The following is a 15,756-nucleotide window of genomic DNA, read 5'->3' as shown; positions in this document are numbered from 1 at the left end:
CTTTTTTCATGCTCGTAACGCTGAGGATTAAAGCTATGAAAAATGAATACCTCCGTGCAACAAATCGGGTGTATTCACAGCCAGAAGGGCGGAGCTGTTTGTAGTCAAAGGCGGTGGCTTTTGTGTTCCTGGTCCTGAAACTGGTGGTCACCCGCACATGAAGACTGATCATCTTCCCTGAAAATTGCTTTATCATGCAGCAGTGGCGTGTAACTCTATTTGCAAACGCACCCGAGTTTGCCTGTTTGCGCATGCAAATCCTGGCAGCAGTAAGTGCATGTACATTTCTGGAAGTTTATCTTTATTGTTCTGTTACTATTTCTTTGGAGTTGTGCTGCCATGTAGAAGAAACACTTCATTTATTCAGATTCTTTTCAGTGCAGCAGCAGTTGCCTGAATGTGTAAAATATTTAGAATCTGGTAAGTGAGAAGCAAATACTATTTATCAACCACTTGGGAAATTCTAAAGCAGTTTTTTAATGCTTAAGTATTAGCTGACTTACTGGAATTGTCTTCAGAGAAAAATTAGAATACATTTTTCTATCCCAGATACTAATCAGGTTAGTAGTTGCTAACCTGAAAGGCATCCCAAAGAAAGGAGACAATAAGAAAAAAAGAAGGTAGGATTTTAATTAGCCAAATCACGTTTTTCTCCCACTTGAAAATAATCATAGTGATATTCAGGCTCTTTCACTCTGTTTATCAAGATCTTGCAATTAACTTCTCCAGGATTTCCTTTTTTTTTTTTTTTTTTTTTTTTTTTTTGATTTATTCACAAAGCCTTCTATTACATGCAGTTATCATTTATGCTTCATCAAAAAGAAATAAAAGAAATAGGTATGTGTATGGTATGTATAGGTGATATGTTATACGTATGTACCATATGGTACAGAGGAGGGGGAAGGTTCCAGTTTGAATCTCCCATGCAGCAGCTGAGGACAGCAGGTGCCCCTTCCTCCCCTTCATGGACAGGGCTCAGCAAGAAGGGCTTTGTGGCTTGGAGGGAGCCAAAGAAAGCTGTGTTAGACTTTTTGAGGCATACTTTGTTAATAAAGATCTATTCCTTCAGGGAACAAAACTTAATTGAATAATTGAGGCAATTTCATGTCTTTCCTCATCTTCACACCCTGGATATAATTAGTACAATTCCAAATAACAGATGGCGAAGTGCTAAGGGAGGCTGTTGCTTACGAGATGTGCATTATGGAAGCACTTTATGCAAATAACTTTCTACACACAGTCATAACACCGCGGGTTTGCTCATGTGTTCCTGTCGTAAAGCAGAATTTCATCCAGATCATCCACAGGAGTGGATTCATTTGGGTTTTATCTGCTTATTGCACTTGCTGCGTGTCTGCCCGCAGCAATTGTAGAGCAGATCTGTGCCCGCCGTCCCCGGGGTGCTGTCTGGGGCCGGCAGCTGCAGGAGCCGGCCGGTGGGCTCGCTGCTGGGGTCAGCCTGGACTGCTCAGCCCTCTTCTTGCTGTGCTCTTAGCACAAGCCCACTGTCGTCTGCCTGTGCTCCGTGCCTCCCTCAGGCCTTAGCCGCTTGCTGCTGCTTCCTAGGCCTGGCACCTGCCTGCACTCCGGCATTGTGACCCAGCTGCTTTCAGGAGCTGGTGAGCACTCGTCCATTGTGTCTTCAAGGCAGCGGAGGAAAAAAATGTACCTTCTGGTTCACAGAAACAGCTTCAGAAGGCTCCTGTAGTATAATGCTCCCTGTGCTTGGGTTAATTAGTCAGCTATCAAATATACTGCACTATGAAAACGGTTACAGGGCTTGGCCAAACACTGCAGCAGGCTGGCTCTGCTGCTGTAACTCCTGATGTTTTTCACCTGACCATGCAGCCAGATACAACAGCTCACCTCTCTGAACAGTGTCTTTAGCAAAGCCTCAGCGCTGCAGCAGGGGCTGGCGCAGCTCGGGCACGGGCTCTGCAGGTCCACGGGTGCTGTGGCGCCGGGGCTGGCCATCAGCAGAGCCCGAGGCCTGGAGGTTTTCCAGATGAGAGCTGGCAAATGCACCTCTGAGTTATGTGCTAAGGGTCGGGCTTGGGGCCTGAAGCAGAGGAGAAACAAGTCACTTTTGTCCTGAGACATGGGTAAACCCAGTGCTGCTGGGCTAACGCAAGTAAGTGACAAATAAACAGAAGTAAACACCTTATCCTACCCGTTCTTTGCACACAGGTAGGAGCAGTACTAGGCTGCTACACTTTACAGGCTCTGCCCAGTGCTGTGTGGGCTGGCGTGCAGCAGCAACACACGTTGCTGGCCCATTGGCACTGCACTTGTTATCACAAAGCTCTCTTCTGTGGCTTCCTAGTAGTCAGAGCATGGTATAAATTTATTCCCCCAGTATTAATTTATAACCTGAAAGAAAATTCCCTGCTCTGTTTTCCTCCCTGGGACAAATCCTGAGTGGGGATAAGCATCTCCTGTTTAAAAGCCTCTGCAGGAGAGGCACCGCATTTCACTCAAGGTCAGCCTTAATGACGCATTCCAGTGAGTCAAATGCAAATTCATCATAATAAACCATTAAATATGCATGGCTCGTTTGATAGGCCTCAGTCTTAATATAAACCAGCTAATGGGTATTTAATGACAACAAATGGGCCTGACTTTCTTCTTTAAGGCCTCCAGGATGCTAAAGAATCCAATGAATTTAAAGCATAGCATTAACTTACAGCCCGAGTCTGCCCTCATCTCCGACTAAATGCCCATCAGTTTCTGAAGATTTGCTTCAGAGTGACTGGGAGCTGTAGGATTAAATCTCTGGAAGCAACATTTCAGCAGCTTGCCTGAGAAACACCATGTACATCTGTAATAACTAGGGGTGGATTGCTTTTTGACTTGGTGATGATTGCAGCAGGTTGTTTCTCAGTGAACAGGTTTGTACCGAGGACACTCTCAGATGACTGCTGTACGAGGCTCTGGGAATTAGGGCTCCTAGCTGAGTGACGTGTTTCCCTCATGCCAGGTCAGTGAGTTTTGCATCCAGGCCTGGGCCCCCTGCTGCCAGCTCCCCGCAGGACACCATGGTGCACGCTCACCGGGCTGCAAGAGTGCTTTGGGATTGCTCATGCTTGCTCCTTGCACCTCTAGGCTGCCTCACCCCGAATGATCTCTCTCTTCCCTTCCAGGCCTGGATCTCTTCAAGAAGGTTAGAGCGGTCACTTACTGGTTGCCCGAGTATTTAGAGGTACCAGACTTGCGGCAACATTGTGAAATTAAAGTCTCTTAACTGCCCATGTTGGAAACCTTATCAAAAAAGCACAGGTCTTTCTGGGTGCCGTAGAAGCACACCACGTGCACAGCTGGTATTCTGGCCGTGTGATGCTATTTTCACTGTAACCATTTTCATTGAATATTTTGTTCAGTTGTTTCATGCAAAGGTTTTTTAGCAGAAAAAGAATATACCACAACTTGCCGTGGAATGCTGGATGAACATGCTTGTTATAGAAGTTGTTCTCAGTATTCTGAACAGCTCTAAATCTGTTGTGACCAAGGTGTCAGTAGAGGAGGAGACAGAGCTAAAAAGGGAAAAGTTAAGATGTATTACTGTATAAAACTCAGGTGTTTTTCTTTAGCACGATACTTAATATAATTAAAACATCTGAGTTGGCTCACTAGCTGTTGAGCCCCACTGAGCTATTGCACCTGTTGCATTGATCTCAAAAGGCAGAAGCCCTGCCTGTTCTGCTGCTCTCTGGGATGCTGAAGTTGATCAGGAGGCCAGACACTGGGATTTGCCCTCCTGAAGCCTCCGTGAGGCTCCCAGTGTGTTGTGAGCAGCCGTGTGCCCACCACGTGTCTGGGGAAGCAGGCACTCCCCTCGCCTTCGCTGGGAACTGCAGCGCACGAGGGGCTCGCACGAGGCTGGCCCACTGGAGCAAGGCCTGGGGACCTCAGCTCCTGGCCCCTGGTCTGGGATGAGCCCAAGCCAGGATTGTGTCAGCTGAAATCACATTAGTGGCTTGGGCCTCCCGCAGGTGCTCCTGGTGGCACAGCCCCGGTGGCAGCTCTGCCTCAGCACTGCCGAGCTGCGGGCAGCTCCGATGGGGCCTGTGAGGAGGAAGTGCTCGCCTGTTCCTCTCGGCTCCGCAAATTTGCAGCGCCTTCCTCCCGCTGAAGCTGCCCCTGGGCGCTGCTTAGCCAAACAAATTGCTCCTTCGCCCGTGACTCATTAATGACTGAATCATATGCAAACGAGGCTAAAGCAGCTATGCTGTGCTGCGCTCCGGTGATCCAACAGATCCAAGGCATGGTCAGCGCGTGCTTGTCAGGACGCGGGGATCAGCCCTCGGCATGGTAAGCTGCGTGCCGTGCCCTCAGCTGCTGTGCTCCTGTGGCCAGACCGCTTCCGAGGGAGTTCTTGCGCTACCTCACGCTTACTGCTTGGAAGTCGGCTGGCCCGTCTTTAACAGCCACCTACATCAATGTGTCAGTCAATACACTGACTTTCTAATTGCTTGCATTTAAAATGCCGATGACTGCGCAGTCATTTCTGTAACTAAGCTGGTGCTGAAGTCTGGCGCGCCTTCGCAGGGCTCTGATGAGCCAGGGCTGGGTGCGAGGCTGCTGGTGAGCTTGTGGGAGCCCAGGGAGCGTTCGTGGCTGCCGGGGTTCTGCTGCTGGAGGGATGCTGCGCAAGTGCGGGCTTTTGCTGCTCGTAGCTTTATGAAGTTTTCTGTGTGCTGTACTTATTCTAAAGGCAGATCACAAGACCTGTGGTTTCAGAGTTATACTCTAGGCACCAGAACAACTTTGAAAAGTCTTGTTCTATGCAGATCATGTCATTATCCTATCTGAAGCAGATTTTGCAGCAGTCACACTGATGCTCATTCAGAGCTGAAACTTTGCTTGATTTCAGCTCTAATCTTTTTTTTTTTTTTCCCTAACATTTTGTTTTCCCCTGCTTTCTAATTCTTTTGCTGATGTTTTAACAGAAAGCTCTTGCTTATCATCCTCTTGTAACACCACTGCAGGTGAGTATGTGTGCACTGACCTGAGGACGAAGGGTAGTGAGCACCTGCGATTCTGCTCTGCTTCTTTGAAATGAAAGCATTCGTTTAGCCAACCTTAAAAAAGAAGCAATTTTTTTCCTCAAGCAAACTGACACGTGGTGCAGCTTCCTAGGAATCTATGCTCCTTTTTACTTGCTGACTGTGTTCCTTCTGAGCAAAAAGGCAAGGCTTTTTGTCGGGCGTGTGGCAGCAGAGCAGGGGCTTGGGGCTCAGCTGTGCCCCGTTGCGTGCAGTGGGGAGGGACGCGGGGTGCTTTGCCATGCGCTGGGCACAGCACTTGAGTTACCCGGGATTTCGTTTTCTTTGCAGAGGGTTTTAGCAGAAGTTATTTATTGTGATTGAATAAATCATACATGGTGTTTTCCCATCAAAAATATCTTAAAACTCTTTCAAAGCAAAATTTTTATCCTGGACTTCACTGTATTGTCCTGTTAACCACAGTAGCTTTCATATCAACTATTACTCATCAGCTGTAGTTTAACCATCCATTCTTGAAAGGGCTTTTTGTAGAAAGAAATGAGAAAAGAGTTGTAAAGCCCCAGGAGCAGAAACACCCTCTTTCCACAGGGATGGCTCAGATCTCCTGTCGCAATGCAGGGGACGCGTGCTTCAGCTGCACGTCTCCCGGGCCATTCTGGTGCTGAGTTACCAACAAAAACATATGAAGTACATAACGAATGGCTCAATAGATCTAATAAACAGTTTCTAAATTCTGAGAAATATTGTCAGAGCTTAGCCATGCTGCTGCCAATGAGCTCATTCTTTATTCTTCTGGAAAGTGGACTTCTGCTTAGTGATGAGAGAGGAGGCCACAGGTCGGAAGTTGAGTAAGAGGGAGGCAGATGACTTCCAGCAAGGGCTGTGACGAGCTGCTGGCTGGTAAGCCTCACCAGCCTCTGCTCCTGCTTGAGCCTGGCTGAGCTGTTGTGCTGCAGCAGATGCCTCCAGGTTATGTTCTTACCTCAGTATCCTTGTGCAGTTTTTTTGCTCACACAAACTGTTTGGTAGCCCTGGTCAGTAGCTGAAAGTAGAAATCTTCTGTGCATAAGACATGTTCTTCAAGTTCAAACAGCTAGTTACCATCCAAGCTGTAAGGAAGCAGTGCATTATATTCACCTGTTGCAGCAACAACATAAAAATGATAATGCAATGATTTTTTACAATGCAATGGGTTTTTTTATTATTTTATTATTTTTTTTTATTTTTTTTATTTTCCAGGCTGTGAACAACACAGACAGATGTGAGATCAGCGAAACCCTAGAAAAGTATTATCTTTCCACCATGTATAGCCTTGAGTTCATTTTAGGCTTCACTGGAAACAGTATTGTGGTGCTTGGCTATATTTTCTGCCTGAAAGACTGGAAAAGTGGCAACATCTACCTGTTTAATTTATCATTATCAGATTTATTGTTTCTGTGTACATTACCAGTACTTGTGAACGGCTACTCCAGAGGCTACTGGGTAGAGTCGAACACCCTGTGCTATAGCAACAGGTTCCTGTTGCATGCAAACCTGTACACCAGCATCCTTTTCCTTACTGTCGTCAGTATTGACAGGTACCTGCTCATAAAATATCCTTTCAGAGAACATATTCTGCAGAAGAAGAAAACAGCCTTTATCGTGTGTATTGCCGTATGGATCTTGGTGATATTGGAACTGTTGCCATTGACGGCTTTCCTGGATACTGAAAAGTCTACCAATAATTACAAATGTCTAGATTATGCAAGTTCTGGAGACCCTGGAAAAAGCCTTATCTATAGTATGTTTCTGACTATCTTTGGGTTCCTTATCCCTCTTTCTATTATGTGCTTTTTCTATGTGAAGATGTTTCTTTTTCTTAAAAAATGGAGAGAGCAAATCAGTTCTTTCTTGACACTTGAAAAACCCCTTACTTTAGTCATTCTTGCACTGGCCACCTTTTCATTGCTTTTTGCTCCCTATCACATAATGCGCAACGTCCGAATTGCTTCCCGAATACCAGCCTTGAATATGTCTGTGTGCACACAGAACATCATCAAAGACATTTACATCGTCACAAGACCCATTGCATTTTTAAATAGTGCCATTAATCCTGTTTTTTATTTCTTAATGGGTGACCACTTCAGAGAGATGCTGATGGCAAAAATAATGCAGCTCTTGACCAGGTTCACAACCCCCAGCAAATGAACTAGTAAGGAGAACTCTCACGCTGGGAGACAGGGGAGGAAAACTGGGAGAATTTTCACCAATGTACAGTGCAATTTTTGTAGATAGCTGTATTTAGACTATAGAATATGCACAAGCTGATTGTGCTTCTCTAAATGCACTTGTTACCTTAGTGTACAGTAAACCTCCTGCTGCTAATTTAATTTCAGTAGGACAGAAGTAATGTCAATGACAACAGACAGCGGGACACGGTGCTCTCATAACAGAGTACACTGTGGTCTATTAATATTCCAAATAAAATATCATTGTGGCATTTCTTAGAGGAAAAAATTGTTCAATTACAGCTTCTTTGTGACCCATAAGTTGATGCTGAACTGGACCTGGACTTGTATAAAATATCCTGGAAGTGATGATATTGGCTCAACTGGGGCTCAGTGTTGAGTTTTCTTTGCATAAGTGATTTCCTTGCCCCCTCTGCAAACTCTGCAGCTCATGGGAGGTTTACTTTTCTGAATAAAAAGCTGAGCCAATTTACAATTCTGGTTGGTTTGGGCTCGCATCTAGGATGTGGCAAGAAAGGAGGATATGCAAACAGCTAGGTGGAGTTTTTGTTGGTGTTGCCAGCGGGGAGGTGGTGACCAGGTTGGTATTTCCATTTGTGATGATGGCAAGGGGTGCAGAGCCATAAGATTTGGCTGCTGGCCTTAGAGGCATTTCATGGAAGCGCTGAGGCTGTGATGCTGTGTGTGCACGCAGGCAGGTTCCTTCGCACTGCCAGCAGGGACTGCCAAAATGCCAACGATGGCCGGTGTTGAGGTCCCAGCGATGCACAAAGGCAATTCTTAGTTAAGATGTAAAACAATGCATTTTCTTATTTTTACTTCTTCAAGCTGAATCTAGCTTTAAAGTCAAAGTATAGATTTACTTAACTTCAATGCAATTATCTCTAAGTGAGAGCAGAATGTACAGCTTGGAGCAGCGCTTGGACCTCACGCTTAGGACTCCGTTAACTGTTCCAGTAATGAAATGGGAGCTGATGATGAGCCAGTTCTCTGCCTGGTATCCCTGCAAAATCATTGCAGTGGGGAAGAATAAAAGCAGTAGAAACTTGCTCTCCAGTGACTGACCTGCTTTCAAATACAAGGGGTGAAAAAACCTATGAAACGGTCAGAGCATGGGATGTTTGCTTTTGTGAATACAGCTGCTCTTGTCTGGGCAAGGCTGGGGGGGAGGCGGAGCAAATGCTAAAAGTATTACAGGAAATCTACCAGAGAGAAAACAGATACTGAAAAGACTGGTGCAATCAAAGCGTAAAGAAAACCAGCAACATGTGAAATGAATGACAACTGGAGGAAAAAAAAAAGGGGGGGCTGAGAAGTGAAGAACGTGTTCTATGCAGTGTTTGCACATGAAGTGAAAACGCATTTGTGGACCCTGTTGCTTTGCTGGATCTGTGCTGGTGGCATCACGGATGTGCTATTTTGGTAACTTCCACTCTTCCATCACGAGAGGGGCACGGCGTGGGCACATCACAGCAGTACTGGCAGCGTGGGAAGAGCCTGGCGTGGGCATGGGGCGCGGGCAGCCCCCTCCTCCCAGCACAGCCTGGGGTGCTGGCGGTGCTGCCACCCCTGTGGGCACAAAGGGAGACGCCCCAGCCATTGTCATATCAGAGACAACTTCATTTCTGGCTTCCAGTGTGTCAGTTATGTGCAAATGTTTCATTGACAACTGCCTGATAATAAATTCTGCACCCTGTTAAAAAAACAGAAGCCTCCTTTGTGCTATTGCTGTTGATGTCCATTAGCCAATTATATCTGCAGTTTCCCTGTTCAGCTAAATGAGGGGGGAGAGAAGATCTGGGACCGGGCACCCAGCTGCCTGCAGAAGCCCAGGGGTGCTGCAGGGTCCAGCTGAATGTGGCGGGTGCAGTGCTGGGGTCGGCCTCACCCTGCGCCTGTTCCCTGCAGCGTCCCCATCCCTGCCCAGGAGACAGCCTGTCCCGGGAAGCGGTGCCTAGCTATCGGCTCCCACCTTGTTCCTACCATTTGCCCTGGAACCCAGGTGTGTGGCAAGTTGTTAACCTGGGTTTTGACTAGGAGGAAATGAGCATAAATTGTTCTTTTCTTTGTTTGTATGCCGTGCAACAAATCTGCACACACAAATCTCTAAATTGCTCTGTCAGTGATGGAAAAAAGATCCATCGTGTTTTATGACAGCATGGCTTGGGATAGATAAGGCTCCACTTGAATTTCCATTATAAATATTTCCTCTTTATTTTTTTTAAGGACCATTGTACATACCACTAAGTAGTAATTTTTCAGCTGAGGGTGCCATTATAAAGCCCCAGCCCGGAACAAAGGAAGCTATGACCAGAACATCCACGATTGGGTTAAGTATTCCATTTTTAGGGTTAAATCTATTGAATTTTCTTCTGGGGAAAAAGACTCACAACAGTGCCCGTGACGCTGGAACACCTCTCAGAGAATCACCTTTTGACTTGTGTAGCTGCGGGAGGTGGGTGACTTGAGCACTGGGTGCTGGCTCCGAGCAGCCCAGCTGGCAGCGATGGAGCTCCCCTGGCAGCCTGTGTGTTGTGACTGGCACCCCAAAACTTCTGAAAATCAGGGTTATACATTTCAATGCTTTTGAAAACTGCCTTTCCCAGCACTATTTATGATACAGGTTTGTAGCGTTCACAGATCCAGGCCGTACATAAAACTGGCATCTTCTGAGATTTCTCAGGACAGGTATTTGCTATTGTGCTTTTATATATATATATATATATTTATTTATTTTATTTTTTGTACAAAAGCAACTAGCTTTTGTTTAATCCCAGGAAATGTTTTCCACCTCATAATGTGAAAGTATGCTATAATAGGACAACAGGAGCTAGCCTAAACGAGCCTCCTGCTCAAGGCAGACTGGTGAGGTCAGACTAGCATATCGACAGTAACGACGAATGGCAAGTCTCACTTCACTGCATGCGAAGAATTAGGCATAAAAACATATAGCCAAACAAACAAAATGTTATTTATATAACTAAGTTTTAGAATTGTTTTGTTTAGAATGAAAGTGAACAATGAATTATACATCTTGAGCAGAATGGACTGTTCTTTCTAGAAGGAAAATTTAGCAGAGAACATTTGTGCTATGCACATCGCTAATACTAGACAGCATAGGGGACAGAAGAGATGGCAATAATCGTGTTAAACTGCGGATCTACAGGAAGGCTCACGTAGCGCAGTGAGCGAACCTCTTGCAGGCTCGCCCCGGCTCAGAGCACCGTGCTGGCTGGGAGCAGAGCAGGCTGCAGGACACAGGCTGGGCTCCAGCACCCGCTGCCTGGTCTGCTCAGCTCCTTCCCAGCGAGCGAGATCTTTGTGCTCTCCTGTGGCTGGAAACAGCATTGCAGCAGGCTTGACTGGACTTAGAGCAAAAGCAAGAGGGAATAAAGTTCAATATTCTCACAATTATATTGCTAAAGTCTGTGCAACTGAACACAAATGAATAATTTTTATGATTGAATGCAGCCACTTCCATATGGTTAATGTACTTTTCTGATACTGCTGTAGTTCCCCACTTCTGGATTTGCTCTTCCAGTTATAAACCTTTGTTAAATTAGGAAAATGGTATTTCTCCATTAAGACACCAATAACGTTTTAAGGATGCACCTTACCTGTGGATCTTTTCTGCCTGCAATTCTGGGAGCAGGTCCCACAGGTCTCCCCAGGAGAGCGCCACTGCCCCCTGCACAAGAGCTGGGCTCGTGGCCCCCCGCAGGCTGCGGAGGTTGGTGAGAGCTGGCTTTGGGACAACATGGGGCAAGGGGCCTCTGTGAGTGACAGAGCTGAAGAAACCTGGAGAGGAATTTGGGTGGCATTTGTTAGCCAGCCGTGCTTCAGGACAGGCGGCTCTGCGCTTCCTATCAGGGTGAAGCAGTTCAGGTAAGCAAAACCAAACAGGTCCTGAGCTTTCTTGGAGCCGACCAAGAGCCAACCAACCTCTGGCAGCAGTGGGGTACTGCTCCCCTGGGACTGGGACTGAGACTGGGACAGGTGAGTTGCTTTAGCTTTTAGGTATTTCAAGTGAATATTTAAATACTATTCCAGTGGAGCTCTATTTCTGAGTCTGTTCTTACCTTGATTGGGTGATACTGATTAACAAAGCATATGAATTCTAACCCTGATATTTCAAGGTTGTGCCCATTTGCAGCTTTTGTCCTGTCTAGCCTAAACTGAATATTGCATGAGTGGCCACAGCTGGCTCCACTTAGCCTGTTTTGATTTCTGATGCTGCTGCAGACGCTGACCATTTTCTCAGACTTGGCAAAAGTATTTTCTGTTTAGCTTAGGTGCTCCTAGACAAAGCCCAGGCACCTCAGGTAATTTTGTGACCCATTAGGCTCTGGTCCCTTTCTCTTGCTGAGATAATCCTGCTTTCTACTGTGGGTTAAGCAGCATGTCAAAAATCCCCAACTACTTCCATCTCCCCCAGCCAATTAGTGAAAATTCTGATCAATGGACGTCTCACTATGGTGCTTCTTGTCTTGCAGTTAATAATAGCAAAAATGAAAAAATAAAGGGCATTTGACTAGAAAACATGAAAGTGTCTTTCTGAAAAGGCTAATATATAAGGAGAATTTTTCCCTCCCTATACAGTTACTCTCTGCAGATGCACATTTGTGTTTTTCGAAGCTCAATGCCCTTCCATGAATGACCGTGTCTCACCGTACAGGCCAGGTGTGGAGCTCTGCATGTGCTGCCCTGCCTCGGGGCCATGCGTCAGCCGTCCCCTGGTGCTGAGGGCTTCATCCCCCCTCCTACTCATGGTGCTAAGACTAATGTCTCCATCCTAAAGCAGTGTATGTGTGCTTGGTCTCCGTTTAATTGTTCTGAGCAGTTAACAGACGAATTTGAGTTAAAAAACGAACCCATTTGAGTTAAAAACCGAACCATTGCTGGAGGAGCGATGTGCGGGAGGGAGCCATGGGCGGCAGCACCCACCCGCTGCTGGGGCTGTGTGTGGGGACAAACGGTGACACCGTCCTCTGGCCATCCAGTGCCCCTGCCACCAGGCAGGACAGCTGCCGTGCCTTCTGCTGTGGGTACGTGGCAGAGGGGCCGTGGGCAGCCTGTGGCAGCTCAGGTGGGGACCGTGATGGGGGTGCTGTGAACATGGGGCCGAGCAGCGTGAATCGCCCCTGCTGCCATGGTGGCCGTGCTGGGGCTGTGGGCCCTCCCTGGGTGCCTCTGACCCCACTCTGGGCAGAGCGCTGGTGCGGCTGGAGGCTCGTTTGAAGGGCTTTGGTCCTGGTCCAGTTCTTTTCGTTTCGTTTTGTTTTGCCTTCCTTCACTTTGGGTGGGGACAGAGAACTTGGCCTCCAGAAGAACAGCGATTCAGTGGTGAGTCAGACTGAAAATAGTCCAAGTATGTTTTAATGGCGGTCAGCGACCTAAAAATAAATGTTCCGTGCAGTGAGCGAGGCCGGTGCCAGCAAGGAGTCAGCTCCGCGAGCCGGGGACACTCGGCTCTCCAAAACGGGAAGGGAGCGGCCTGGGCTGGGCCCTGCCTTGGGAGTCGCAGGCTCGCTGCGCCGGGCTGGCGCTGTGGCAGCATGGAAGGAGCGAGCGGGGTCTGCCTTGGGGGGGGGCATCTGGTCCCGGCCACGGGGGCTGCAGGGCGGGGGAAACAATAGCTTGACTCCAAAACCTCCACCAGAGCAGCTGCCTGAAAAATGTACAAGTGTACTTTTTTTTTTTTTCAACCCTAGCAAACCTCAGCACCCCTGCAGCTCATGGTGCTGAAGGTAAAAGCACAGCGGTGGAGGGACAGCACTGGCAAGGCGGCCACCAGGGCTGCGAGGTGACGAGTGGAGCTGTGGCTGCACGGAGGAGCAGACTCCTGGAAGACCAGCACGTCCAACTTGTTGAGTGGCAGAAGAGAATGAAACCAGTTTAGTTGTAACAGCCAAACGCTCTTCTTGTGCAGACTGGGACAGGCACTTTGGGAGGGGTATTTCAGTGGGCCTGTGCCCCACTTTCAGGTGATGCGGCGGTGGCGGTGGAGGTGCTGGGGCGCTGCCCGTCCCCAGGGGCCAGCAGCAGCAGGTCCGTGGCCCCGCTCAGCTGCAGGTCGAGCTGTGCCCACTGCCACTGGCACGTGTGGTGGGGCAGAAGGAGCAGAGCACCGCCGCGCTGTTCCAGCGGTCCCTCACGAGGCCAGCTTTGCAGAAGGATGGGATGCCCGAAGTGGCTGGGGATTTAGTGCTGGGCCAGGTGAAGGCCAGCTGCCTGCGGAGCTGGGGACAGGTCTGGAAGCTGACCTCTCAGACCTCGCTGCTGGCGAGGATCAGCACCGCGCCCCTCATGGCTCAGCTGGCGCAGCCAGCCCATTTTTTAATTGCTGACCTCGACAGAGACAGAGATATTAATTCACTTGACTTTTGCTTACTTTCAGTTTGATTCACGCTTTCTAAAAGTATTTAAGCTAAATACTCCTTGTGAAGCCCAGGAGGAACTTAATTCTTTAAGAGCCTGTAAGCCAGCCAAATGCACTCTTTTATTTGTTTATCACCTCAACAATACCCCAAGGTCCAAGAACGGCATATGAAGTGTGCAGTAAATCACACACTTAAATACTTACATTTTTATTTATTTGTTCAAAACAGCTTTACAGCAAGTCATCAGGAACACCAGGGTCTGACCTAGCTACTTAACTTTCACCCTGAGGATAAGATGTTGCACATGGGCGATGTCACAGGCAAGGTAGCCACAAGGCTAGGCTTAATGTTTTTACTTTTCTATGTCTTGTCTTGATGCTAGTCCATATAAGTAAAGCTGAACTTTTAACTGCTGTTTTTGTTTCAAGTTATTCTCAGATTATGCATTTCTGCACTGTTACTTCACTTCCTGATGTGTTCACGCAAGAATTGCAGGATAGAGTGTCTCACAAATAAGCTTCCAGTTGAAATAATTAAGTCTTTTGGTAAAGAAAAGCAGTTCAACAACTTGCAGGCTGACTTTTTAAATAAATTGTGCCCTCTCAGCTGTAAGGTGTGATTTTAGGATATCTTTGTCCTTCCTAGGCACTTGCTTCGTTTTGGCAAGTATTGTTGAGAAGCGAATGAAGGGTCCCACCTGCTGTCAGCTGGATTTATTCTTGCTGGTGGGAAGAATTACAGAACCAGCTAGGTTGGGAAAGACCTCTAAGATCATAAAGTTCAACCGTTAACCTCGCAAGGAAGGAGAAAGGCTGTGGCCACGCATAGCCCCGTTTTTCGAAAAGCTTCAAACCTGAAACTACAAAAACCAAATCCAGCTTTTCCATCCAAGCTGTGCTGTGGGGAGCCCGCTACTGCGGGGTCAGCTGTGGGGTGGCTGCACCACAGGAGTGGGGGCCCCACTGCAGCCCCTCAGCTCCAGGACATGCAGGAGTTACTGCAGAGAAGCAGCGTGGCTCGGTCAGGTTTGTCTAGCTATGGGCAAACACACTCAGTGCTCATGCGGCAGTGTAAAAGAAATGGCCTTCAGCAGGACGCTGCCTGTACCACAGGTGGGTGGGTTTGAGGTGTGGTGCTGTGGAAGCAGAAATGGGGTGGGAATACAGGCCGTCCATGGCTTCCCGCTAATGCTTGGTGCTGGCTGAATCAAGATTTTGATGCATGAAAGCTCAGATGGCTCCTTTCACAGCATCCTCTCTTTAATGTCTTCCTGAGGCAAATGTGGTGGAAACTGTAAAGCCATTAGTCTTCCAACGCTGCATCACAGCATTAAGCAATTTCAAATAAAACAGGCTTGTAGCGAATGAAAAGGACTGGAGATTAATGCTCGCTGCTAAGTGGCTGAAGCCAACATCCATCGAGGAACACCAGAAGCAGCACCGCGACAGAGGCTGCCCACTGAGCCCCGCAGCGAGGCCCCAGGGCTCACCGTGTCCCAGCAGGGCCCGTCCTCGCTGCCCAGTGCCAGCTCCCCATGCTGTGGTGCAGGGCGAGCGGGGTGGGGGCAACACTGGGTGTGAGGCTGGCGGCACAGGCACCTGGGTGGCCAGGAAGGAATTCTGCTGGTCCGAGCCATGGAAGCACCTTGGACACCGCCTTTTCTGTCACTATATGGAGTCTCAGAAAGCTGTGAACGGGCTCGATTTCCACAAGGCACCCAAGCAGTCAGGCAGCGCGCTTAGATGCAGCTCTGCCAGCTCTCAAAGCCGCCGGCCACCGTTAACTTCGCTGCTGTTGGAGAAACATGCGATACAAACACTTCTCGGTACATTGGCTGCTCAGTGGTGTTTGCTCTCAGGCTTTTCTCTTGATGTTATCTACAGATGCTTGCCTTGTGCAAATCTAAGTGCTTTAGACTCAGAAATGATTAGAGCAAGTGGTATAGAAATGGCAGTGGTTCCGTGCTTCTGCTTAGCAGCAAGGGCAGACTCGGTGAAATATCTGTGCTGCAAAGAGGAGAGCATAGAGGGGATAGCTCTGAAAAGAGCACCCAGCTTCTATCTACACTGCTCTCTGAAAAAACTTGATTTAACAGCAAGATAACCTAAATCTTGCTAATCCCATGTGTTATGATTTCATATTAAC

General features: G+C 47.8%; 1 protein-coding gene and 1 long non-coding RNA gene across 7 annotated transcripts; both read left to right on the top strand.

The window, feature by feature from the left end:
* The first annotated feature begins 183 nt into the window (after positions 1 to 183).
* On the top strand, positions 184 to 8,590 carry SUCNR1 (succinate receptor 1). 5 transcript variants are annotated; one of them, XM_084529903.1, is made up of 3 exons: positions 2,167 to 2,888; positions 2,978 to 3,160; positions 6,243 to 8,590. In XM_084529903.1, exon 3 carries the CDS (start codon positions 6,306 to 6,308, stop codon positions 7,188 to 7,190), a length of 885 nt encoding a protein of 294 aa, XP_084386029.1. In that variant the 5' UTR covers positions 2,167 to 2,888; positions 2,978 to 3,160; positions 6,243 to 6,305; the 3' UTR covers positions 7,191 to 8,590. The 5 variants fall into 5 exon arrangements, with proteins under 5 accessions (XP_084386025.1, XP_084386029.1, XP_084386028.1 ...); XM_084529900.1 differs by lacking the exons at positions 2,167 to 2,888; positions 2,978 to 3,160 and adding exons at positions 3,216 to 4,308; positions 4,947 to 4,985; XM_084529899.1 differs by lacking the exons at positions 2,167 to 2,888; positions 2,978 to 3,160 and adding an exon at positions 184 to 269.
* A 2,396-nt stretch (positions 8,591 to 10,986) lies between these two features.
* Positions 10,987 to 14,230, top strand: LOC311441807. 2 transcript variants are annotated; one of them, XR_014696224.1, is made up of 2 exons: positions 10,987 to 11,116; positions 12,943 to 14,230. It is a non-coding gene; the product is annotated as an uncharacterized lncRNA (long non-coding RNA). The 2 variants fall into 2 exon arrangements; XR_014696225.1 differs by lacking the exon at positions 10,987 to 11,116 and adding an exon at positions 11,130 to 11,227.
* The last annotated feature ends 1,526 nt before the right edge of the window (positions 14,231 to 15,756 follow it).

Source organism: Aythya ferina (genome assembly GCF_964211825.1).
Source record: "Aythya ferina genome assembly, chromosome: 9".
NCBI lineage: Eukaryota > Metazoa > Chordata > Aves > Anseriformes > Anatidae > Aythya > Aythya ferina.
Note: the sequence above shows the minus strand (reverse complement) of the source record. Positions and strands in the feature narration are given on the sequence as shown.